The following is a 27,562-nucleotide window of genomic DNA, read 5'->3' on the forward strand; positions in this document are numbered from 1 at the left end:
AGATCATCTCTCAAAAACTAAAATATCCATCTCACCATACACTTACCAACTAATATCCTATATATATAATATATTATAATCCAAACTAACAATTATTATTGCCCACAAAAGGAAACCAAAAATACATCATCATTTTTTGTATTAATAATGGCGGATAATTGTGGTGATGATCGTAATAATAATGTTTATCCTCAACGAAATGGTAATGGTGGAGGAAATTGGACTAACGAAAGACATTCTAATTTTTTGAGTTTAATGGAAGCCAGTTTTGTTAGAACAATGTTTCAGAAAAATTGTATTAACAATATCGATGATGATAATAATAATAATAATAATAATAATAATAATAATAATAATAATAATAATAGTAATAGTAATAGGAGTAATAATAATTCTCGGCTTGATCGGTTTGTTCCTGATATTGCTGAGTCTACCCGTGATTTGCCTACCAGGAATTTCACCACTACTTCAGGTATTTTTTTTATTGTTTTTGGTTTATTACATTTAATTTGCAATAGAACAAATTCATGTTAAATGAGCTCGATCGTCTTCTAGTTTAGATGGTGCAGGTTTGTTTTATAACTATATTTCATGAATTTTCTTTCATGGGTGTTTCCGTTTTACACAAATTTTTGTATAAAACCGCTTTTTTAGTAAAAGAAATTTAAACCTAGGGTTTGATATTTTACCCATAGTTAAAACTTCTTAATGACGTTCATAAATGATACTATAATTAGGTGTAATGTTGTTTTTTTTTTTTTTTTTTTTTTTTTTTTTTTTTTTGAAGGTGCAACTTTTACTCATGTTCTAAATTTGATAAAACAATAGAGTTCATAAATTTAATACCATGTGTTTTTGCTTAATTTGATTTACTAAAATTGCGGAATTGCATATGTTTTTGCATGTGATTAATAACCTCGATGAGGTAGAAAACAATATATATCTAATCTTGTCTAAGACAATTGTGTATTGCTATCGTTAATGAGATGTATATAACATAAAATGAGGTCGTTGTACGTCCAATCTTAAATGAGCTTTTATGCATCAACGTTTTACTTCCTCCGTTCCAATTATTTATTTTCAAGAAAAAGAGAAGAGGTCATTTGTGATGGTTGTTAGTAGACGATCCTAGTAATAAGTTGAAAGAGTGATTTTAATGAGAAAATGTCAATAAGAAACTAGGAATTTGTTCATTGATGTATTTGATTTTGAAATTTTCGTTTCAAACTTTTTACTTAAGCATCATTTTCTTGGAAAAAGATTACCTTGTGTTATAAAGTCTACTATATTAAAAAATAAATAAGGATATAACCGAGCCGATTTGAATTCGAGCACGGATGGCCTCAGAATTGGCTCGGAAAATTTGAGCTTGAGCTAGGAATCAGCTTGGAATTCCCCGAGCTTAAAACTTAAAAGCTTGGAATTGGCTCGACTCGATTAATACATTATTTTCTTTACTTTTTTTTCACTTTTAAAATCACTTACAAATAAATATTAAAATAAATGAAACTATAAAATCTTAATAAATATATAAAAAAAATATAATCATAAATGCTAAAATGACAATTGAGTAAGAATAAAAACAATTGAAAATGCTAGAATTAAATAATAAAAAGAATTAAATGAGTCTAAACTAGATTTCGATTCGAGGTCTACCAAGCTCGGAATCGGCTCAGATTTGGTCAAGTTCAGCTCAAAATCAATCAGCTCGGAATTAGTTTTGACCGATTTTGAGTCAAGCTTTGACCGAACTGGTTTTGAGGGTTCTACTAGCTAGCTGAGAATCTGAGATCATTGTCGGCCCTTTGGATAAGTATTTTTAGAGACCATCTCATCCTAAAGTTTTTTTTTTTTTTTTTTGGTGTAAACCATCCGGTAATCCGAACCATATTGGGCCGACTAATCCGGATTTCGGGGCGTGTCCAAGGATTACGGTATTTAAACCCCTCCCAATCGCAGTTGTGGGGGATCGATCCATGACACTCCCTACCAAGTCATTAAATACGCTACCATCGCGCCAACCAACGATTGGTATCTCATCCTAAAGTAGTGTGACATAGAAAGTACCAATTAATATACGAAATACTGTTTAGAACCTAAAAGAGTTATACAAACAATAACTACCTATTATATACGAGTTCTCATACTAACATTATTGAGAAACCGTCTCAAATTAAAATTAGTGGTATATATTTGTGATAATTACAAAGGGTTTCATTAGAGACTTTGTAAGCTCATTTTGCATCATAAATTTGGCATTTACAAAGGGTTTCATTTGAGTTTTGAGATGTAGATGGTGAGATGGATGAAAAGCTAAAGATAGGAACCGGGATGGTTCTTGATAGCTGGCATAAACAGTCACCGTTGAACATACAACACAGAATATACTCCTTTTAAAGATATTTTAAGTTAAATGATGAAATTAAATTTGTTTTTCTTTGTATATGAGACGGTTCAATGATCATCTTAGCGTATCACATACTCCCTCCGATCCAGACCAAAGGTAACATTGACTTTTTGGCACTATTTATGGTCGTAGGGAATCTTCAATATTATTCTTAATCTATAAGACAAAATATATTCATGTGAGATCTTGTTTGATTCATAAACGCTTTAACGCTTTATAAGAATATCAAATTTTTATAATTTTTAATAATGTGTAACTAAAGATATTTACGTTGTAAAACGCGTCATAAACGAGTGTGAAAAAAAGTCGATATTTTTTAGTTCGAATCGGAGGGAGTATTGTCCCACACTCCCACATCATTTTAATGAGAGAGAGTTTTAGAAGAGACTTGACAATTAGTGTAGGCAAATTCATTTCAGATAATTAAGACGGATAAAATAATACTATATCATTTACGATAAAATGTGAACATTTTTTGAAAAAAATATCCATTCGTTTATCGTTAAAAAGTGATAATTTTATCAGTTATGACTTTTTATTATAACTTCGTCTTAAGTTAGGAAGACTAGCTGCTCAATGCAAGAGCTTTAAAAACATTTTTAAACGGATATACCCGTGTTTAGAATGAAAATAATTGTTTAATAAAATGCTTTAAATATTTGCAGGTGTGGTACGTGTTATGGATCCGGTGATCACTCATGCTAGCATTCAAAGGCAGAGACCACAAGCTCGTCCTCACAAAACTTCACATGATCAGGTTGGTGTGCGTTTAAACCCTCTTTACAAGTATACACGTCCTAAAATACAAAGCGTCTTGCTAGACCTCTCACAAAAAGGGAGAGGGGACAAGATGGGGCACCCCCCATGTACTTTTCAGTCACCTCTTAATGGGTATTTTGTAAGAGGAAACGGTACCCGTCACAAGCTTGTGACGGATATCGCCCGTCTTCAATGAGATTTAGTGCCTAAAATATAATAGCCTACTTCCTTCGTAACAATTTACGCTTGCATTATTTTCCTCTTATAAAATATAAAATATACTAATCATAAATAGAGTGATTAAAGAGTATAACTTATGCATGATACCAATGTGACGAATAATCTTTTAGTTACTTCTCCGTCACATTCAATAATTATTTTTACTTGAAATTTTTCTTACAAAAACACGGCATATAACTATTGATTGAGACAAAAAAAAAAAAAAATATTAAATGATTCACTTAAGTGTATTATCGATGTACTTCTTAACAATAAGTTTGAAAATTAATTAATGCTCATACTATTGTTCAAGCATTAATTATAACAAATTGTTTTTGTTACTCCATAGTTTTAGTATATTACTCGTAGTCTCATATTAATATAAGACGGTTTCGGACGAGACTTAAGACATTATGAAACGTGGGTTAGAATAAGTTTTTTAGACCTTGATTCAGCATATAGTTATCCAATTATAACGTATAACGTAGATTACTTGGTGTATGGTAAGATTAAAGTAAGATCACAAAAAATATAGAATCAAATTGTAGGGCATAATTAATAACAAAAACATGATTAGATATATAATTATGTACAGTCCGTCTTGCTTAAGACCGCAAGATCCGTCTGAAACAATAAGACCTATCACAAGTGGAAATCACATGGGTGGTGGGACACCCATGTGTTTTCCCACTCACTTCCTAAATGGATATTTTGTGAGAGGAAACGGGCCGTCTTATTATTTCAGACGGATCTTGCGGTCTGAAATAAGAATTGGTGAATTATGTATGGTTATCTCCACAGGTGGTCCCTATACTAAAGGATAGGGCAGGTGGTAAGGCTGAGAATTGAGGAAGACCCCATGAGGCCCACTTCAACTCACTATGGGATGTAACAGCTTTACCTATTTTTTGGGCTTTCAACACCCCAAGCCCAGCCCAGTCCAATCCCAAATAGTTCGTTGGACTCGGAAATGGAACAGAGAATCTGCACTCATCTCCGACAAATGAAATTTCTTACAGTAGTAGATGATCTTTCCCAAATAGTTCGATGGGACACGGAAATGGAATAGAGTTTCTGCACTCATCTTCCAACACACGAAATTTTCTTATAGTAGTAGATGATCTTTCTATTGATCCTCCATGACCCATCTTAATCTCTGTCTCTGTCATAAATATCTTTACAAAAGAAATTATTTTGGTGGGGTTAAGCTATTATGTAGATTGTAGATTGTAGATTGGTTTTAATTGGTTATAACTCCCTCAATTTTTATGGAATTTTTTATTTCAAATGTAAAGATTTCAGTAAATTGAAGGGTGAGTAGCTTATATATATGTTGGGTAGAATTATTCAACTTGTATAACAGTAGCTAGAATGTTTAGGTGTCTAGCTCATAAGTTTAGGAATTGTATCAATGGTAATACGACAATGGGCTCATTGTGATTTGTGGTCGTTCTATAAAAATGTCGTTCCCAACGGGTAACGCCCATGGTTATGAAATTATTGGCATCATTAGGTCATGTGATATACCGACAACTATTACATAACAAAGCTAAAACTCCTGTTAGCTTAACTAGCGTAGCTATTAAAGTCATTATGATATGCTCATAATTTGGTTTTGAAACTAGTCGGTATAAAAAAGGCCCCTTTGGCTCCCTTCATTTCAAAAAAATTATACACAATTCTGATGCAAATCGACATTATTGATTGCCACTTTCTTACAAGCAATGGGACCTAACCTCAAGTTTTCTTCTAGTATTGGATTTGATTGCGTACACTGTACATATGTCACGCAACTCCTGAAGAAATTTATGTTGGAATCTGAAACTGCACAAGAATGGAGAAAAACGAATACATACAATAGGCTACAAAAGGCTCCAATTCTTGTTCTAACTCAAAACATCGAGTCAGCCACTGAGTGAATGTGGCCTTTTACCGCTGTCCATCTTTGAGTTTGTACTTATGAAGCTGCATTAGTTGTCCTCTTAGGTTACACTCCTCTACCTGAAAGTAATTACACATTATCGTTAAGTTCTCAGTTTTTCACATCCTCTATTTGGTTAAGCCGAGCCGCAGTAGTAGAACCAGTTTGCTGAAGTTGAGGACTTCAAGGAAAAGTGACGAACATATGCAGAGGGCAAAGAGAATGTGAAAGTAACCTGGGATAAATGTGTCTTAGACAGTAAATCTCCACATTCGTCGATAAGTCTAATTTCTCCACTGCTAACTCTAGCCAAATCAGACATCAAACTATCCACATGCTCTGCCTGCATTGACGTAAAATGGCACATTAGCGACTACTAATACGGTATTTTAGTAACTCTTTTAAACAGTTCCATCCTCTTTTTTTTTCCAGAAGTACACACATCAGTCTGAGTAAAAAAAAAGAGTCAGTGTCTCAAGGGGAGTGACTTTGCCCTAGAACACAAAGAGACTGTTCTTGGTTAAAGCGGCGAAATACAAAAGAAAAACAAACAGGCATACGTATTTATTAGTGATTCTCTAAAGTCGTAAATGTGAAAACAATTATCAAGACTTGATTTTTTCCAATTTCACAATGGTCGGGGGCAAGAATTTGACCTTAGGCATGAAACTTTGCACATGTAGGCAGATCAATTCTGTCGCTTTCAAGGCTGAATGTAGTTCCTCTTCTATTTCTTTCGTATCAGCCTGCAAATAGAATCGAATCCAAATACATTATCAAACGAGAAGCATGGATGATGCTTGAGAAGGTAGAGCAGCCTGACAACATGATATCTTACCCTGACATTACCATCTAGCGGAAGTTGAGATAAGACGTTTAGTAACCCATTGCTAAGTTCCATCAAAGAAGAAGAAAAACTCTCATCTAAAATAGACCATTCGTCCAAATACGGCATCTGGGACAGCAAGCAAAGACTGCTTATTAATAGGAATTAAAATGGTACGCAATTACGCATACAAAATAACATGAGAGAAGATAAATCAACTTAATCAGCCAAAAAATGTCGCAGATTCTAAGAGGCAAAACAGCAGCCAGAAGAAATAAGTCTATAAGCTATAAGCTCACCTGCGCATCAAGTATTGTAGATAGAGTGCTCAATCCTTTCAATAGACAATATTCAATACGTTTGCTCTTCACGGACTCCCGCAATTCCGGTAGCTTTACTGCCAAAGAATACAATTGTTTCTGCAACACAAAAAGGAGTATTTATAACTGACCACAAAACATTCAAACAGGCAAACGGCTAGGCTACGTTAGTCCATTTTACCCACTGACTCGAAGGTTCACTGCCTAGGGCACGTTGGGCATGGGAACTCTCTGAGGTAAAAGTCCTTGTTAAAGAGACCCTTACACACTGACTCGTAGGTTCGGCACGTTGGGCATGGGAACTCTCTGAGGTAAAAGTCATTGTTAAAGAGACTATTATTATACACTGACTCGAAGGTTCACTGCCTATGCAACTTGATAGTGATGAACTCTCTGGGCATGGGAACTCGAAGGTTTACCCACTGACTCGAAGGTTCACTGCCTATGCAACTTGCGTCAAAATTGCATCAATCGTGTCGTTCATAATACAAGAAGAGCAGACACTTAAATAAGTTATGTTGCTTTGCCTTATTTAATCAGAATTCAAAGCCATAGAGCAATGAGCCTTTGGATTTATGAGGACATTGATAAGTACTGTATGTATTCACCCAACAAATCGACGTTTTATCGAAAAACATACATTCGACAACAAACTTCATCCTGCAAGAATGATGTAAAGGCCTAAAATCAAGTGTGCGTAAGGAGACATTTGAAATTTTCACATTGCAGACCAAATTAAACGAGGTGGACGAATTAAACACCCGAAAAACCGAGACAATATAAACAAACATCCTAACCTCACATTGCTTCTTCTTAGCCATCATAGAAGCCTCCGCCTTGGCATTAGCATACCTCCACTGCAAATAACGATTATACAATAACCTAAGCCTATGCACATCCTCTGCCTGACCCGAACCCTTCCTCACCGCCTTTTTAACCTCTACCGCCCCAATTCCCTTCGCTCCACCATGTAAAGGAGCCATCGGAGGCAAGTTTAAACCTCGCGCCACCTTCACCGACCCTTTCATCATCGAATTCACCCCTTTCTCCTCATTCACACCACCTCTATGGGTACTCGTTCCATTCACATTATATTCGTGACTCGAAAGCGGTAACTCCATCGACCTGGAACACGGTTTGGGTGTCGAAAACCTAACAACACTGCCATTACTACTATTATGACCAATTTCACAGGGCTCTGACTTAACTGACTCACAATCTCCATCAATTGAACTTAATTCATCACTACTATCATCACCTAAACTCGAATTACAACTATGATTGTAATTTGTATTAATCTTAAGGATTTTCGCGGCAGCGGTGTCAAAATTCCGCTGCCGGAGAATTCTTCCAGTCATCGGCGTCTGTGCTGGTGCCGGAGTATCAGTACGGGAGGAGTCCTTGAAGAGTTTAACGGCGGACCGTGGTTTGATCGACCGGACCGGACTGAGGGACCGCCGGTTGAGGGAATCAGGCCGGTTTTCGTCAGCGAAGCGATGTCGTAAATCAGTCTGAGATCGTCGGGAAGAGTGAATTTTGGATTCAAAAGGTGTAGAAGGTGGTTGTTTGGGGGTAGATGTTGCCGGAGACATGAATCTGGAGCTTACTTCGCGAACCCTAGGACGAGAGCGACGTGGCAGATGGGGATTGGATGATGATGATGGAGGTTTGGGATTTTCCGCCATTGTTAGGGCTGTTTTGGGGGAAAAGGAAACCCTAGAAATGTGAATTGGGGGATTTGGAGTGAGAGTGTTGTAACGGAAGCAGAGAAGTGAGGGAGACGGTATGCATTTTTGAAGGCGGTACGGGAAGAGGGGGTTAAATTGCGGGGAAAAACTAGCCGTTAGTTAGGGGGAAGATGTTGCGTAGATAGGAATGGTACGCTAGGTTAGCACGGACACCCCTGTTAACCAGCCCTCCCGTCTCCGACACCGTATCGAATATTAATACGGGTTGAACACGTGTCTAAACATGTTATAGTTTAGATGAGAAATGAGATGGCGAAAAAAATTGATTAGAAGATGGATTTTGGTGGAAAATGAGAATTAGTTATAGTCAAGATCAAAATTTACCTTCACTTATTTAAATTTAATAACAAATAAATTACAAAAATAAAATTATACTATGTTATTTATAGTAATAAAATAAATATTTTATTAAATTTAAAAACATTTCCCGTGTCCTAAAATTTCATGGGATGACGTATCACGTGTCCGTGTCGTGTCCATGTACGTTTTGGTGCTACCTAGATCATACGATGAAAATATTAATCCAATTGTGAAAATGGACGGAAAAAAACGAGATAAAATTACGATATTTTTAGTTGTACGTTGTTTAATTTAAACTAATCAAGTTCAAACTTGGTTAAAATCTGAAAGTATATCAATCTACAAGTTCACTTAAACTCGAAATGACCGGGTTCGAAATGACTTTGATGTAAAACATCCCGAAATGATTGTTTGGGGAAGAGAATTTCCTACACAATTATGATGAGAGACTAAACCAAATAGAACAAAATCGACCCAAATGACACGATTTGAAAAGTTCCAATTTAAAATCTAAAATTGACTCTCATTGTCGAATTTAAAATTAGCCTGAAAAGATGGAGAGAATAAATGTACTGATATAGTATATGTTTGTAATTGTTGTGTTTTGTTGTTATGTTGATTCACAAAGGATCACACTCTATTTACTCGTAAAGAGCTGTTACAAAGAGGAGAATTAAAGGAATATCGCATTAAGACCAATTTAATGACTCATTATCTCACCCGTAATCACAGTCATACTTAGCATATTATCAGAGTCACACGAACAGTATTAGAAATTCCATAAGATGGACACCTAAATAATAACCTACACATTAAACAAAACTCATCCAAGTGATCCAACCCAATTAGGATCCTGATCCAACTTCCAACGAGCCACCATAATCTCCGCGAGCCATAAAAAGGACACCTAAATAATAACGTAAGTACCTAACACATTAAACAAAATTCATCCAAGTCATCCGACCCAACTAGGATCTTGATCCAACGTCCAACGAGCCATAAAATTATACGTGAGCTGATGTAAACCAAAATCTGTATTGACCGAAAAGTAACTTACGAATAGTATGTATACCATCCCAAGTGGATGGTTCCGATCTTCACATATCAAACAACCCCTTAGAACAAATATCAGTTCTTACCAAACTTGATAGGGAGATGATAAAACAAGCAATTTTTGGAGAAGTATGTCCGAAAAAATTATGCTCAGTACAAAAATTTACACAGTGAAAGTTGCACCAGTCAAAATATTGTATTACTCGAAACAACTATTAGAACTTAGAAGTTTTGAACACTGTTTTAAACAGAACAACAGTCAGGACCCATTTGCTGATTGGTTTCGACCTCAATCAGGACACTGATCTGCTGATTGCTATCAGCCCCTAAGCTCCATTACCTGATCGAGGATAGCTCCATTACCTAAGTTGCAGGTGCCTTCCCTTTCCTTGACAAAGCGTCTTCATCCTCGTCGGATTCCTCCTCCATGAAAGAACCCTTGCCTCGAAGCTCCCTCACTTTCAGAAACTCGTCATAATGGGCTCTCCTGTGTGCTTTGAAACTTGCGCTTTGCTCTGAATCTGGCATAATGATAAAATTTAATTCAATTTGATTAAGAAATCGGAAAAAGACTTTCTTTTCCAGAACAACAAAGTTAAGCAAACACAATCTCAACAATAATAGTCGGATAACTAAATGGCTCAGCTGGTAAAGTAATTTATTGATGGTACTCGCTAGTCATTAGTCACTAGTCATTACTCACCCTTCGGAACTTGTGTAGTGTGTCTGCCTTTATACACACACGCATGCACAATTTTTCTTTTGAAAAGACGCAGAGCAATGTCATTTTGGTCCTACTTAAAATCTCTTCGTGTAGCTCAGAGATATCTCATTTTTTTAGAAAAAGACTTGAAAAGAAATGTCACTTAAACCAGGCTCTTTTTCAGTTTTTTGTATCGGCATAAAACTGATGGTATAACATTAGCAACCAACGACATAATCTCCAATCTATGAGAGTTATATCATAAACATTCGCAAAATGCCGGTGTTGAAGCAAACATGGAGGGGAAAAAAAACGAAGTACAAATATTACCTTCATCATCCTCCTGCATAGCATCTCCCTCATCTTCAGATGATGTCCAACCACCAGACCGCTTAGGGCTCTTTGTGCTTGAAGAAGCTACATCATTCAAAGCATGACGTATTGCTTCAGCATGTTCAGTGGCATCAATACACTCCTCAAAGTTACCACTGCCACCATCTATAGGAGACAGAGAATCTAGACAAGCCAAAGGGATGCAGAATATTAGGATACGAAAAGCAGATGGAAAGAAAATCGGTTGAACAACATCATCCAACTCATCCCTGCTCTCTTCAGAGGAAAATTCGGATTTTTTTTGGGAAAAGGAGACCATTACTTGCATGACTGAATATTTGCAGGAGAATATTGTTTGAGGAATTTAATTTACATGAGAAAGATTTAATCTAATTGCAGAAAGCATATATGTTGCTCAATGTCGAGCACATAGTACTATAGTAGTGAAATGTACGATATGTATGATGTGCATGTAGGCAACTAGGCAACTAGGCATGCAGCAGCATTTAGTAGCCAGTAGTCGCGTGTTAGTGAGGTAAATCACTATTAGAACTTTCCATTCTAATTTTAGTAGTAATGATAAACATGTTAGCTGCAGATGGTTCCCAAAATTTTAAGTTTGTACAATATGCTAGATGAACTTCCAGAGTAAATAGCACGCGAAACATGCAAACATCAACTGAAATAATGTAAATTGATTAGAATTTTACCATCATCTTCGATCATTGGATGATATGGTGTCTTAGGCTCGGTGATCTTTTGCCTTACAGGTTTATTCTTCTCAATTTCCCCCAAGTTGGCCTCATTCCACTTGACACGACCTCTATTCCTGAGAGAGGGTAAATACCCAAAATGCATTAGGAAAAATTAGACACAAAGACAGAAAATACCTTCTTAAAAAGCTGATTCGTTTTTTAACAAATTCAAATTACACACATTCAGAAATCAGAATCCATGCCAGAAACAAGCCAATTATATTCATTTGAATTAAACGACGTGCTCCATTTTCTAAAATCCTTGGTGAGGACAGCAAATAAATTATTTGAGACCCAATAACTCAAATGCTTGTTTCTTCTTGTGATTGAGTTTTAGAATCTTATCCCTTGGCCGTTTCAAAGCGTACAAATCAAATTAGATGTTCTTACAATCTCACTCTAAGCCTTGGCTTAAAAGCCTCACACAACAGGGCCCAGCTAGAGGATAGAGAAGAGGTCATCGACGTGAGTGCACGACTTCCCATTCTAGATTACAAGTATACCTGACTGAACTCACTGAAGCAAAGGAACTTTTGTTTCTTTTAACCTTGATTAAGATTCTCTAAATGGTTACCCCATCTTGAACACTTGACCCTTTTTACGTGTTAACCACTTGTCCTATTTTGACCTGGAAGGGAGACACGACGACAACTGAAAATTAATGGAAAAACCATTCTTACGGAAGTCATGGATGATAAGGCAGAAGTGGATTGATACTACGCCTGCCCGTCTCGCACTTCCCCATTCCCACTCGCTTCATCGTATTACTATCATAATAAGCTAATTAGTTGCAAGTAGTCACTACTATAGTATTATCAATGCCAATCGTGGGCATAGTCTATCAACCCACGCACCATAGCGTGGGGATGGTAACAAAACAATAAATTAACATAATATTACACAGGTCTCAAACTAATCCTCGAATAGACTATCCATCCCTCAGCAATTGCTGCATATTCCTCCAATTCAGAGGCTTTACTTATTACACAGATCTCAAACTAATATAAACAATAATGTAACATACTTCATTCTTTAAGTCGGTGATCTCCACAAGACTGTCAACAGCAAGCGAAGCAACCAGCAAGCTGTAATGTCTACATCAGAAATATCAAACTATTTAAGTAAACGATCCTCAATTACATGCATTGGGATAAGTCCAGCAAACAGGAAGACAGAAGACTTAAAAGGGGCAGTTCATAAGTTCGCTAAAATGTCAAAAAAAAAAAAAACAGTACGGAGTAGAATAAAGTCAATAAACAACAATGATAACCAAGATTGTCTCACTTCTTATACAGGGTACGAAATCGACAAGGCCTCAATATAACTTGAGATGTATCATTAGCGGCCTCTTACACCTACAGCAACACCCTAGCCACCAAATAACTTGCCGGTAAAATGTTTCACCGATAACAAGGAGATTTTGAATTTGGTTAATGTTCGGCACAAATTCACTGCAGCCCCTAAAATCTTTCTAACTTAACACAATAAGAGTCTCATAGACAAAATGCAAGTAGAAAGGGTCATTAGGTTACAAAAAACAGTCCTACAATGTCAAAACACACATTACTCCACTGCCTCAAGGACTCCTGCGAGTTGGGGGGGTCGGGGTCTGGGGGGATGAATACGGCTTTACCCTTTTGTTAGCAACACAAAGAGGTTGTTTCCAAATGACTCGAGATGAAAATTGCGCAAATACTACATGATAACTAAAAATTCACTCATTTTGGATATAGCAACACAAAGAGGTTGTTTCCAAATGACTCGAGATGAAAACACAAATCCACAAAGAAACATTCTCATATACTCCGCAAATTCACCCATCAAAATTCAAAACAACAAATGACCCCCCATATACCAAAAACTATTTCTTTATAACATACAACAACAATCAAAAACAAAAAAATGGGAATTGGGAAATACACCAACATGAAATACCATGTATAAACAATAATCAAGATTTTTTACCAAAATATTAATATTTGATTTAAGCCATTAAAAATTATGTTCCAGAGACAATAATTTCGAAAAAAACAGAATGTAACATATGAGTAAGGGAGATATGGGGTATGGGTACCTGGAATTTATCGACCAAAGAACTGCAAATCTGTTAAAAAAATAGAAGAGAGATTAAAATGATTAATTGGGAAATTGGGAAAGGGGAAAACACGTTATATAATCCATAAATAATAAATTCATGATTTTTTCAATGGCCAAGGGGAGAGATATAGGGAGAGGAAGATTAATTAGAAGGAAGATTAATTCAAGTTTTGTCCTGTTTCTTTTACCCAAGTACTTCTAGTAGACTTATCTCAAACCGAAAAAAAAAAAAAAAAAACCCGGCCATGAGGTAGTTGGCCCCGAGTCGGGATCTTGTAGCTCAATCGGCTTGGGGTCTCCATGAACTTGGGCTAGCTCTGGGGAGGAGATCTTGAACCAACTTATGCTTGGGAAAGACTAATTGAATTGTTTATGAAAAAGGGAAATGGGGTCGGAAGTAGAGCCGCCATATTATTTCGATTAGTAATTCGTTGTTTCATTATATTCTACTTTCGATTAGTTAAATTCGATTAATAATTTGTTGTTTCGATTAGTAATCCTTTTTTTAAAGAAAAAAACAATTCATTAATAGAACGTCGTACGTCACTTACAAATGATAGATATAATCGAAAACAAATATGGACGGAAACCAAAGAAAAATATTTTTCTTATAAACTAGGGATCTCAATACAGCATTTGACAATTCGGCTCGTCCTATTATAACTATCTTCTTGTAGCTTTTGAGGGGATCATTCGTTTGATTTATGAGATAAATTTTACCTCTGACTAGTTCCAAAGATCGTTGACAAATTACTTGTATCCTTTGAAAGATCACGCTACGAATCATTAACGAACTACTCTTGACTATATTACTGATGAGACTAAACCCAGGAATAAATGAAAACACCCTGAAATAAGGGACAGAAAAACGATTCTCGCCAAAATGGAGACTTTTATTGAACAGAAATAGATCTGCATACTATTGATTGAAATATGAAATAATTTTGGGGCTTACCATCGATTGATAATCAATGGAAGCCCCGCGTATAACAGATGGAGGCTAGGGTTTTTAGAGAACTTTTTTAGAGAGAGGGAGAGAGAGGTTTTATGCAATTGTATTTGAATTAGACCTTAACTAGTCATCCGTTGTTTTTGATTAAGTTGTTAAAAATTCGATCTTAGTTGTCAGTTTCGATTCCTCGATTAAATTAATCATTTATAGTTTAATTGAAGTGTTTGACGATGAGAGGAGTACATTAAAATTATCGAAAATTAGTAGTTCGTCGACGATAAATTGCAATTGGGCTTATCAAACACACTATCATTACGTAGTACTCCCATGTGACAGTTTTTACTTTGGGTATAACACCCCCACTTACCAAGGAGCCTTAACAAGACCTTCTGTAACACCCCCTTCTAACCCGACCAAGGTAATTGGGAGATGTTACCATATCAGTTTCCCGAGGCGGTAAATCGGAGATACAATAAAGAAACATTTATTATAAATAACAAGTTTGGTGATTACAAACCATGAATGAATAAATAAAAGAATACAACTCATGACTACTATCTATGTTATCTATCAACTATCCAAGTACTCGACTCCAAGTCCAAAGCACGACCCCAATCTCGATCACGTCAACAAGCAAAACCTGTACTTAACCTGCTCCCCATATGATCAGAAATATCATATGGATCGACACATGTCACTCCGAAAATAGGTGACAATTACACAGACACACAAAACATCAGTTTCAATAAATAAAGTGTGACACGACTCGAGTGTGTGAATATGCAACATGACTATGATATGAATGACATGATATCAAACAACCACCACCACGGTACGGGACACACGCAGACATACCGACAAGCACACTGATACCGGGACACGCCCAGACATACCAATAACCACAAACATGTACAGGGACACGCCCAGACGTACCGGGTCCGGAAGCCAATCGAATCCCCTGCCACACATCATGTCTTAACAACATGAGTCCCTCCATAACTCAAGCCATTAATGTGCACATCCCTCTTGGAGTGGGAAGCTCCAAGAGGCGACTTAAGCGTAAGATGGTCTCCCAACCGTCTTACGTCTCCTCAATAACCAAGTAACACCACCAAAGAATCACAACCGTCACATTCCCCAATATACATGACAAATAAAATAATGCAAGATACCACACAATATGCCAATTACCGACTCGTCAAGTCATCTTAACCAATATCATGTTATAATGCAATCCAACCAACATACTTATCTCCTTAATGATACTATTCACCACTAAACATGTATTAATGCAATTAATCTAGTTATGTGACACTAATTACAACATTAACCACAACATATGTTATGACCACATTATTGAAACCGAGTAGGATTAACCTACCTTTTAGCATTCTTCATAAGAAATCCAAAACCACCAAGCATTCATATCATAAAGCCGTCTCATCCTACATAATTCCATAACAAACTATCACAAAGCATTCTACAACAACTAATACTACTAATTAACCCTTCATTATTACCCATTAATTACTCCTAATACTAATTAAAACACTAATTAACACTACCCATAAGAATCTCCCAAATTCTAGGGTTTAGTCTTAAAACGAATTATCCAAACTAAAAGGAAAAATGTAGTATAATACTCACCAAATGATAAGGAACAAGAATATGTGAATGAATCTTCCAAATTCTTCACCCATAGTTATAGATCTAGGATTTAGAGAATGAGGGATTATAGAGAGAGGTAGGAGAGGTTTAGAGAAAAGGAATTAGTGTTTGGAAATGGGAAAAATTAGAAAATATGGTGTATATATATGTCAAGGCCCATCAATAGAAAAGCCCACACGTGAAAACTCAGTGGTTCCCGTAGCACTCGGTCGAGTGACGGCTCCACTCGATCGAGTGAGCTACGAATCAGGGGCTTTAACAACTTTGGAGGCTCACTCGGTCGAGTGAGGTTTACTCGGTTGATTACTAGGTCATTCGACTGAGTGCTAGCTTTAGAATTTACGAGGTATTACCCAAAGGTGTAGAGAGAGATGAGAGGATTGGGAGAGAGAGAAATTAGGTTTAGGAATGATAAAATGAACCGTCGAAAATGAATTGTGTTTAAGACTCCACGTTTTATAATAACGCGCTTACCAACGAGGTACTCGGTCCCCACTCGGTCCCCACTCGATCGAGTATCTTAACTACTCCTATGGTAAGTGGGGGTGTTACACCCAAAGTGAAAAAACTGTCACATAGGAGTACTACGTAAATGATAATGTGTTTGATATGCCCCTGCTAGGCCGAGTAGCGAGTTACATTGGTAAACTAATATATCTCGTATCCCTTGCTAAGGCTCTCCTTTGGTCAATAGGTCAGTCAAAGGGTCCCTAACAGGGCGGGTATTACAGTCTTCCCCCCTTAAAAAGAATTTTGCCCCGAAGTTCGTCCCACACTTCCCAATGTAACACAACAAAGCAACTCGAATAACCACATAGTACTCATGCGACAAGGAAAGCCACGTAAACTTATGCAACACCAAATCACGCCAACGTAAACACGACAAGATTATTATCATTATATGTTTAGCACCACCAGTTATCGTGACATGATTTTAACGACCATGCAACCACTATGTTATTACTATATGCAAGCCACTAACCCGCTTAGGAAACACCAAATGATGTCATAAAATAGTTTAAATAACGACGATTAAAAGTTATGGAAACGGCAGTTTAAAGATTAAAAGCAACATTTTTTTATGAAGTTTAGCCTTAAAGACTAAAGGCAACAATATTAAAGAAGTTTCAAGAGCTTTGCCATTTCTTTTATCGCGATGTTATCTACCCCTTTTAAAAGGAACTTCGTCCCCGAAGTTCACTCCCAGCTATAGAAATGAAGTGTACGTATGTAACACCCCCATACACCAATGTGCCTTACCAAGACCACCTAATGCATGAGGGTGCTACCATCTCGGTTACCCGAGGCAATGAATATCAAATAGACCATCAAAGAACGTACTTTAAAATAAGTTTAAAGTAAATACATGCCAAAACTCAAAACTGCAAAGTACGATACAACTGTTCCAAAACCAAACCAACTAAAGTAAATAAAATGTTCGACTAACATCGGAAGACTTCTAATTGACTCGTGGTGACTCATGCCCAGCTAATCCCTCACGCATCCAAATCATACCTGCTCAATAACTGCTCACCATCCCCGAATGGATCACCACAGTTTTTAAAATAATTAAACGGGATCAGTTACTGCATATATACACAATATAAGACAATACAACAGTAATGCACAAACACAATTCTCCAACACCATCACATCACCAATCGCCTGGCTAGCCTAAAGGTCTAGCCCTGCCAGATTACCAGTCGCAACCAGTAATCCACTCCGCCAGTGGGGGGCCGCAACCGTTCCCACCTAAGCCCCGCTCATCTTTACCGAGCGAAAATCCACGTTCCTTAATGTGCACATCCCCTCTTGTGGCGGGTTCCACAAGGGGCGAATCAAGGTCGTGAAGCCACTCCCGCAAGTGACTCCACTCAGCCGAGGGGGCACCTTGCGAACCATAGACAAACAACCACAACCAAGTACAAAATGAACAATACTAAATCAATTACGATATAACCAAATGCCATTTAACCAACAACCAACAACCAACAACCAACAACCAACAACCAACAACTAACAACCATCTCATAATCATGTAAACAATAACTAAGTAGGAAACCCTACCTTGAATGCAATCACCACAATCGACACAACAACAGATCAAAAACGCTCCTCTACGAAATCATCTCATATCAACATATAATCGTACAATCACAATCTAATACCAATAATACTCCCAAAAACCCCAAAATTACCCAATTAGGGTTTAAACGAAAGTTAACGAAAAAATATGAAACTGTACTAGGATCTTACCCACAATACGACGGTATCAAAGGTGTAAAGAACTCTGAAATCCGATGAATTTGGCCCTTTGGATTTGATAGCAATATAAAAGAGGATTCAACGTAACTTGTTCGCTTGTGTAAAATATTTTAGAATGAAATAAAAAGAAACCAGTGAAAATACTTTATATACCAATCTCGCGTTGATATCAAAACCCGGCCAAAAACCCGTAAGAACCGACGTACTCGATCGAGTAACTAAGGTACTCGATCGAGTTGCCCCTACTCAATCGAGTACCCAACAGACAGAACACTGTCCAAACGCAATACTCACTTACTCGACAGAGCAAGCCCTACTCAATAGAGTACCCATCAGCTCATATACCGTAGTATTACATCATATATATAAACACAGGAATTATGGAGACATGTATTACCTTCCTAACAGTTATGAGCATGTACGGAATAGCAGTAAAGCAACCATGTTCATATAAAGCGGAAATAAGAATAACTTGCAATCATCAATGTTGTGTCTTATTACCTTCCTAAAGCCTGGGCGTATCCCGGTACCGACATTATGATTGTATAATCGTATTTCATTCATGTAACACCCCTATACTCCAAGTGCCTTACCAGGACCACTCAGGTATGAAGACATTACCATCTCGGTTACCCGAGGCAATGATAATCAAACAGCAATGAAGAAACAACGTTTAATATAAATAGTTTAGCGAATAGTTACAATCCTCAAAACCAAACCAAAAGTACGATACATGATTTCAAACTGACTGTTCTAATCGAAATGTAAATAAACTAAAGGCTACAAAGGAAGACTCCTATCATCATGTCGTGGCATCCCGGCTATCCCAGTACTCATCTCAATACCTGCTCAATATCTGCTCACCATCCCCGAATGGATCACCGCAGTTTACAAAACAACACCGGGTCGTACTAATCACACAATTAATATAAACAACAATGATAAGATAAACAGCGAGCCTTAAGCGTCACACACACACACAACCCATCGATTCCAATCATCTCAATCGATCCGTCCTTTGGGGACCACACCGCCGATGGGGGACCGCACCGTACCCACCAAATCCCCGCTCCACATAGTGAGCGATAAACCCTGTCCATTAATGTGCACATCCCTTTTGTGGCGGGTTCCACAGAAGGCGAAACTAGGGCGTGAAGTCACTCCCGCAAGTGACCCCACTCAGCCGAGGCCACGCCTCGCGAACCATCAACAACGATCACAACCACAATCACAATACAATTATTATAGCAAACAACCAAATACAATGCATCAACCAATATCCCATTATGGGACTAATGCGAGTAGGAAATCCTACCCGGTATGCACACAATCGATGGTCTCTCTACCGCCGAGTCAAAAAGCCTCTTCTATGAACCCTCCTCCTATCATACAACACATAGAGACTACCACATCACATACTACACATAAAACCCCAAATCTCTAAATTAGGGTTTAACCAAATCGAAGGAAACACAATAAAAGGGTGCATAGATCTTACCCTCGACGCAAGGAACTCAAGTGCGAACAACGACAAGAACCGACCGTCGAACTCCGGGAATTGCTAAGAATGCGATTAAGAAGATGAACTTGCTTGCTTTCTCTCTTAAACAGAAATTTAGGTTTTGTAAAAGTGATTTAGAATAATGACGATGAAGCTTAAATACCTTAATCGCATAATTAACAAAACCCGAGAAAACTCCCCGTAAAACCGGACACTCGATCGAGTACCCAAGGTACTCGATCGAGTACCCCCTTACTCGATCGAGTGCCCCAGCTACTCGATCGAGTACCCAACAGGTCAGAAACTATTTTATTTCGCAACTTACCCTTACTCGACAGAGTAAGGCCTACTCGATAGAGTACCCCAAGACTTATAAATACGGAGTATTACAGTCTTCCCTCCTTAAAAGGAACTTCGTCCCCGAAGTTCAAACCACTACTAAACAAAGGTACTCCCACAACATTCCCGACTCAAAAGTCAAACAAAATTCAACATAAAACATGACACTAACCCAACTCATCCCGACCAACACACCGACACAACATATAAAAGGGGTATAAAACTCTTAAAACCGCCCGCGATCATCTCCTACCCCCTAAAAGAAACAAGGTTACGTCCCCGTAACCATACATACCTGATCAAAAAGGAAAGGGTAACGCTCTTTCATAGCTTCCTCTGGCTCCCATGTAGCTTCCTCGGTCTCGTGGTTAGACCACAAGATCTTAAGTAAAACTGTCTCACCTCCCCTAGTCTTTCTAACCTTTCGGTCTAGAATTTGCTTAGGCACCTCAAGATATGATAAGGACTCATCTAGCTCTAAGCTCTCTGCCTCCAACACATGTGACGGGTCACTCACATACTTCCGCAGCTGCGATACATGAAACACATTATGCACTCTCTCTAACACATTTGGTAAAGCCGACGATAAGCAACTTCCCCAACTCGCTCTAAGATCTCATAAGGCCCTATAAACTTCGGACTTAGCTTGCCTTTCTTCCCAAATCTCATAACCCCGCGCATAGGAGAAACTTTCAAAAGAACCTTGTCCCCAACTTGAAACTCTATGTCCCGACGATGTAGATCTGCATAACTCTTTTGTCGATCCTGGGCTGCTCTCATCCGTTCCCTGATCATCTTAATCTGTTCCACCATCTCATGCACCATCTCTGGTCCTAAAACCACTGCCTCAGCACTATCGTCCCAACAGATTGGACTCCTACATCTCCTCCCATACAAAGCCTCAAACGGTGCCATACCTATATCTTTGGTGTGATAAGCGTTATTGTAAGAAAATTCTATCAAGTCCAACCTCTTCTCCCAGCTACCACCAAAATCCATCACACAAGCTCGCAACATATCCTCAAGAGTCTTGATCGTTCTCTCGATCCGCCGTACTGTCGCAGGATGAAATCTTTGTACTCATCTTCAAAGTTGTTCCTAACGATTCCTGCAACTCCTTCCAAAACCTCGATATAAACCTCGCATCTCTGTCAGACACTATGTCCTTAGGGACTCCATGTAACTTAAGCACGTTCTTTCGATAGGCCATAGCCAATTGTGCCTTAGTCCATGTATCTTTCATTGGAACAAAGTGAGCTGACTTGGTCAGACGATCCACTATCACCCAAATCATGTTGTTACCTTGTTGACTCTTTGGCAAACCCATAATGAAATCCATGGAAATGGATTCCCACTTCCACTCAGGTACCTCTAAAGACTGAATCTTACCTTGTGGTCGTCTCTGTTCCCCTTTAACTCTCTGGCATGTCAAACAACGGGACACAAACTCAAATTTGTCTCTTTCTTCATCCCAGGCCACCAAAACGTTTTCTTCAAATCCTTGTATAGCTTGTCTCCACCTGGATGAACTGAATATGGTGTGCAATGTGCCTCTGTCATGATAGTGTTTTTCAACTCCTAATCATTAGGAACACACCACCTACCATCAAACCTCAAAATACCATCTGTATGAATAGAAAATCGGGACACTGTCCCTTTCTCTACTCCAGCTCTCCACTCCACTATCTTAGGATCCAAAGCCTGCTTACCCCGAATATCATCATAAAACTCCGGATGTCTTTGTCATATCACCCATGGCATCTCCTTTCGCATCATATGTATCCCAAAACTCGCTACCTCATCCTCGGCCTCATCAAAGATAGATTTGTACATAGGGAATGTACACTCTTCCTACTCAAAGCATCAGCTACAACATTGGCTTTCCCTTCACGGTAGATGATTTCCATGTCATAATCGCCAATCAGCTCCATCCACCTCATCTGTCTCATGTTCAACTCCTTCTGCGTGAAGATGTAATTGAGACTCTTGTGATCAGAAAATACCTTAAAGATTGCTCCATAAAGGTAATGTCTCCAAATCTTGAGAGCAAACACCACTGCACCCAACTCCAGATCATGAGTAGGGTAGTTCTCCTCATAAGGTTTCAATTGCCTAGAAGCATAGACAATCACTTTACCATTCTGCATGAACACACATCCCAGCCCATTCTTCGAGGCATCCGTATAAACCTCAAAGTTCTCGCTCCCTTCAGGCAATGCTAAGACAGGAGCTGTGGTCAAACGCTCTTTTAATGTTTGGAACGTCGTCTCACAACTCTCATCCCAACGAAACCTGTTCTCTTTCCTCATCAACGCTGTCATCGGTCAAGCTATCTTGGAGAAATCCTTCACGAATCGTCTGTAGTATCCAGCTAAACCCAAGAAACTCCTAACCTCGCAACGTTCTTGGTGCTTCCCACTTTGTCACTGCCTCAATCTTCGCCGGATCCACAGCTACCCCATCTTTAGAGATCACATGCCCCAGAAAAGCAACTTTCTCTAACCAGAACTCACACTTGGACAGCTTAGCATACAACTCATGATCCCTCAAAGTCTGCAACACGATCCTCAGATGCTCCTCATGCTCCTCCTTAGTCTTAGAGTAGACTAAGATATCATCGATAAACACCACTACAAACTGGTCCAAGAACTGTCTAAAAATTCTGTTCATCAAATCCATAAACACTGCCGGCGCATTAGACAACCCAAACGGCATCACCACATACTCATAATGGCCATACCTCGACGTGAAAGCTGTCTTTGGTATGTCCACCTCTCTAATCTTCACCTGATGGTACCCCGACCTCAAATCAATCTTAGAAAAGACTGTTGCACCGCTCAACTGATCAAACAGGTCATCTATCCTTGGCAAAGGATACTTGTTCTTTATCGTCACACGGTTCAGCTCCCTATAATCTATGCATAACCTCAAACTCCCATCTTTCTTCTTCACGAAAAGAACTGGTGCTCCCCACGGCGATACACTTGGTCTAATGTATCCCTTCTCTATTAGATCATCCAACTGCTTCCTAAGTTCCTCCATCTCCTTAGGACCCATACGGTACGGTGCCTTAGAGATTGGCCCCGTCCCTGGCTTCAACTCAACGGTGAAATCTATCTCCCTCTTCGGTGGCAACCCCGGAATCTCCTCTGGAAAAACATCGCAAACTCTCCCACCACGGTATCTCATCAAGCTGTCGGACTCTCTATCCGGTCATCTCTCACATGGCACAAGATCAGAGGACATCCCTTCCTCAGATAAGACTTCAAGGTAACAGCTGAAATCAACTTAACTTTGGGTTTGACTAGAAACCCACGATAAGACCCACTAACGACCTTAGGACCTCTTAAAGACACTTTCTTTTGATGACAGTCTATCTTAGCTTTATACTTTCCTAACCAATCCATCCCGACTATCATCTCAAAACCGTTAAAAGGAAACTCTAGTAAGTCTACCGGGAAATCAACTTGCCCAACTATCAAAGATACATCTCTAAACAATCTCCCACACGATACAGACTCACCCGAAGGTATGAAAACTTGCTCACTAACAGACTCATATACTCTCAAACCCAACTGTTTGACATGACTCGAAGACACAAACGACTGAGAAGCCCCCGAATCAAACAAAACAAAGGTAGGAATACCATTAACAAGGAATGTACCGGTGATAACGTGCGCATCTTCCTCAGCTGCTTTCTTCTCCATCATGAATAACTTGCCATCGGTCTTCTCGCCCACCTCCTGGACAAGATCTTGGCGAGGTGGTCGCTTAGCACCCGACCCTTGATTGTTGTTGTTGTTCGCTGGTGGTTTCTGATAAGAATTACCGCCGTTGCGGTTGCCTCCACTCTGTAACTCGACTTCCCGGTTTGGCCATGATCCAGCCGGTCTGTTGCTCGCGAAGCTCTGCGCAGGTCTCTGGAAAGATCCTGGTGCACTTGTGCACTCATGTCTCTTGTGGCCTACACCACCACAGCTATAGCAGGTCACTCCCCAACTATTACTCACACTTCCACGGCCACGCCCAAAGGAAGCCCAAAGATCGAACCCGGACCCGAGGAAGAAAATCCCTTGGATCGATTGTGGTTGCCTTTCTTGTGATTCGATTGGCCACCACCCTCGCTCTCGAACTTCCTCTTCTCACCACCTAACCTCTCCCGAGCCATCTCCACCAACCTCTCAGCTCTCCCAGCCCTCTCATAAGCTTCCTTAACATCGTAAGGATTCCCACGGGTAACTTATCCATAATCTTAGGGGTCAACCCCTCTCAAACCTCAATGCCAGATTCTCCTCACTCAAACCCATATCCTCAAAGATACCTAGACTTCTCATTGAACAGACTGTAGTACTCGGCCACGAGACATCTCAACAGTCATCTTAAAACCATCAAACTCTTCTCTCATCTTACTCCTCACATGTTCCGGTACAAACTCCTTCCTCACAGCCCTACGAAACTCCTCCCAAGGTATAGCAGGTAAGCCTTGGTTTGTATATATCTCCTTAGCACTCACTTTCTCTGAATCCCACCACTTGCCCCTTTGCCTCCCTCGGATAGAACGCAGCTGTTCCACCCTCATCTCATCAGGACAGTGAACCAAATCTAATATGTTCTCCATCTCCTTCAGCCAATTATCAAGAAGGTTAGGTTCCCCAACTCCCTTGTACTCTTTCGGGTTAAACCTCGCTATGTAAAGGCTGATTTTTGAATGGTCAACCTCCTTCTCCTTCTCCTTCTCCTTATTCTTATCCTCATTCACTTTCTTTAGGGTCTCAGTAAGAGCATCCTGGTGCTCTAACATCTTAACGATGTCATCCACGGTCATAAGCTCAGCTCTCGCATACAAAGCAGTTCTCTTGGGCGGCATCTTGAAACTATACATATATAAGAAAGGGTAGATATGAACATACGTACTAAACTTCAAAACACGAAGACACGACACCCAGAACCTACTCGATCGAGTTCCCAAACCCACTCGATCGAGTAACTGGCTACTCGATCGAGTGCCCAACATACTCGATCGAGTACCCAAACATCAGACCCTTAACAGACCTTCGATCTCTTACCTACTCGATCGAGTATCTAGGCTACTCGATCGAGTGACCCCTACTCGATCGAGTACCCCTAGTTACTCGATCGAGTGCCCAAAAACACGATTCGGGACTCAAAATCGTCAAAAACCCACCCGATCGAGTCAGTCCCACTCGATCGAGTCACGCTAATACATAAAAGCTACCCGCATGTTACGTCATATGCTAACATGCTAAACTTATAAACCACATTATATCATAATACACATGCTACGCATGTTTTCTACCATCTACGAGATCATTTCATCATGTTATTAAATGCCACATTGTAAATCATCCAACATGTTATCATCTCATCAACAAATTCCCACATATCACCATTTTCTTTCACATGCTCAACTTTCTACTCCAACACCCAACAATTAACACATTTCACCACATTCTTACACAAGTTAACCAAACGCACATACGACTCGACAAACACTTCCCCCATGTGACCGGTTCAAAGTTGTAGGGCGACCTCTGCGACTTCAGGACGTCTCCCAAGCCTTTGCACTAGCTCCTACAACTTTTACCCCGGGTTCATTTTAATTGACTCTCTATGTTCATTAGGTTCATTGGTTACAGGTTTCAGGATCGTCGCTCTGATACCATTTGTAACACCCCCATACTCCAAGTGCCTTACCAGGACCACTCAGGTATGAAGACATTACCATCTCGGTTATCCGAGGCAATGATAATCAAACAACAATGAAGAAACAACGTTTAATATAAATAGTTTAGCGAATAGTTACAATCCTCAAAACCAAACCAAAAGTACGATACATGATTTCAAACTGACTGTTCTAACTGAAATGTAAATAAACTAAAGGCTACAGCGGAAGACTCCTATCATCATGTCGTGGCATCCCAGCTATCCCAGTACTCATCTCAATACCTGCTCAATATCTGCTCACCATCCCCGAATGGATCACCGCAGGTTTACAAAACAACACCGGGGTCAGTACTAATCACACAATCAATATAAACAACAATGATAAGATAAACAGACAACTTAACTGTCACACACACACACAACCCATCGATTCCAATCATCTCAATACTGACTGTCCACTGGACCAGCCCTGCCAGTGGGGGACCGCAGCCGTACCCACCAAATCCCCGCTCCACATAGTGAGCGATAAACCCTGTCCATTAATGTGCACATCCCTTCTGTGGCGGGTTCCACAGAAGGCGAAACTAGGGCGTGAAGTCACTCCCGCAAGTGACCCCACTCAACCGAGGGCACGCCTCGCGAACCATCAACAACGATCACAACCACAATCACAATACAATTATTATAGCAAACAACCAAATACAATGCATCAACCAATATCCCATTATGGGACTAATACCGAGTAGAAATCCTACCCGGTATGCACACAATCGACGGTCTCTCCTCTTGAGTCAAAAAGCCTCTTCTATGAACCCTCCTCCTATCATACAACACATAGAGACTACCACATCACATACTACACATAAAACCCCCAATCTCTAAATTAGGGTTTAACCAAATCGAAGGAAACACAATAAAAAGGGTGCATAGATCTTACCCTCGACGCAAGGAACTCAACGGTACGAACAACGACAAGAACGACCGTCGAACTCGGAATTGCTAAGAATGCGATTAAGAAGATGAACTTGCTTGCTTTCTCTCTTAAACAGGAATTTAGGTTTTGTAAAAGTGATTTAGAATAATGACGATGAAGATTAAATACCTTAATCGCATAATTAACAAAACCCGAGAAAACTCCCCGTAAAACCGGACACTCGATCGAGTACCCAAGGTACTCGATCGAGTACCCCCTTACTCGATCGAGTGCCCCAGCTACTCGATCGAGTACCCAACAGGTCAGAAACTATTTTATTTCGCAACTTACCCTTACTCGACAGAGTAAGGCCTACTCGATAGAGTACCCCAAGACTTATAAATACGGAGTATTACAATTCATATCATTGGTATGTTGCATATTTATTAATCATGTTGTGTCTTATAAGTATCAAGTGCTCGCTCGAGTTTCTGAGGCCAGAATTCGTTATTTCACAGTACAACCAACAATCCCGACTTTATAAATTTTACCTGTAAAACGAGTATTTAACCATCTACCAACTCAAGAATCCAGGTCTTAACGAACTCAACAATACGCAATAATAAGTATTGGCCTTATGGCCGGTTACAATCATCTCAAATAAAAACAAATGTCTAGTACGATAAGAAATCCAACAAAATATCCAAAAACCAAAACAATATAAATCAAACGGAGCTCAGATGTCCGCATCCTCATCCATGTCATCGCTGCCACTGGTGCTAGATGTCCCCTCCCCTC

General features: G+C 39.3%; 3 protein-coding genes across 4 annotated transcripts; 1 reads left to right on the forward strand and 2 right to left on the reverse strand.

Moving 5' to 3' along the window:
- Positions 1-4,882, forward strand: LOC141622027 (uncharacterized). Its single transcript, XM_074438106.1, has 3 exons — positions 1-472; positions 3,073-3,164; positions 4,187-4,882. The coding sequence occupies exons 1-3, from the start codon at positions 148-150 to the stop codon at positions 4,232-4,234; spliced, it is 465 nt and encodes a 154-aa protein (XP_074294207.1). The 5' UTR covers positions 1-147; the 3' UTR covers positions 4,235-4,882.
- A 124-nt stretch (positions 4,883-5,006) lies between these two features.
- LOC141618011 (protein ENDOSPERM DEFECTIVE 1-like) lies at positions 5,007-8,321 on the reverse strand. The gene is made up of 6 exons (XM_074435137.1): positions 7,250-8,321; positions 6,432-6,551; positions 6,145-6,261; positions 5,963-6,052; positions 5,542-5,649; positions 5,007-5,386 (listed from the first exon to the last, which is right to left on the reverse strand). The coding sequence occupies exons 1-6, from the start codon at positions 8,135-8,137 to the stop codon at positions 5,315-5,317; spliced, it is 1,395 nt and encodes a 464-aa protein (XP_074291238.1). The 5' UTR covers positions 8,138-8,321; the 3' UTR covers positions 5,007-5,314.
- Positions 8,322-9,671: 1,350 nt separating this feature from the next.
- Positions 9,672-13,631, reverse strand: LOC141618012 (protein phosphatase inhibitor 2-like). Of its 2 annotated transcripts, XM_074435139.1 has the most exons (6): positions 13,419-13,626; positions 12,629-12,712; positions 12,369-12,438; positions 11,300-11,418; positions 10,587-10,772; positions 9,672-10,074 (listed from the first exon to the last, which is right to left on the reverse strand). In XM_074435139.1, exons 3-6 carry the CDS (start codon positions 12,371-12,373, stop codon positions 9,917-9,919), a joined length of 468 nt encoding a protein of 155 aa, XP_074291240.1. In that variant the 5' UTR covers positions 12,374-12,438; positions 12,629-12,712; positions 13,419-13,626; the 3' UTR covers positions 9,672-9,916. The 2 variants fall into 2 exon arrangements, with proteins under 2 accessions (XP_074291240.1, XP_074291239.1); XM_074435138.1 differs by lacking the exon at positions 12,629-12,712 and having other exon boundaries at positions 13,419-13,631.
- Positions 13,632-27,562: the final 13,931 nt, after the last annotated feature.

Source organism: Silene latifolia, chromosome X (genome assembly GCF_048544455.1).
Source record: "Silene latifolia isolate original U9 population chromosome X, ASM4854445v1, whole genome shotgun sequence".
Taxonomy (NCBI): Eukaryota; Viridiplantae; Streptophyta; class Magnoliopsida; order Caryophyllales; family Caryophyllaceae; genus Silene; species Silene latifolia.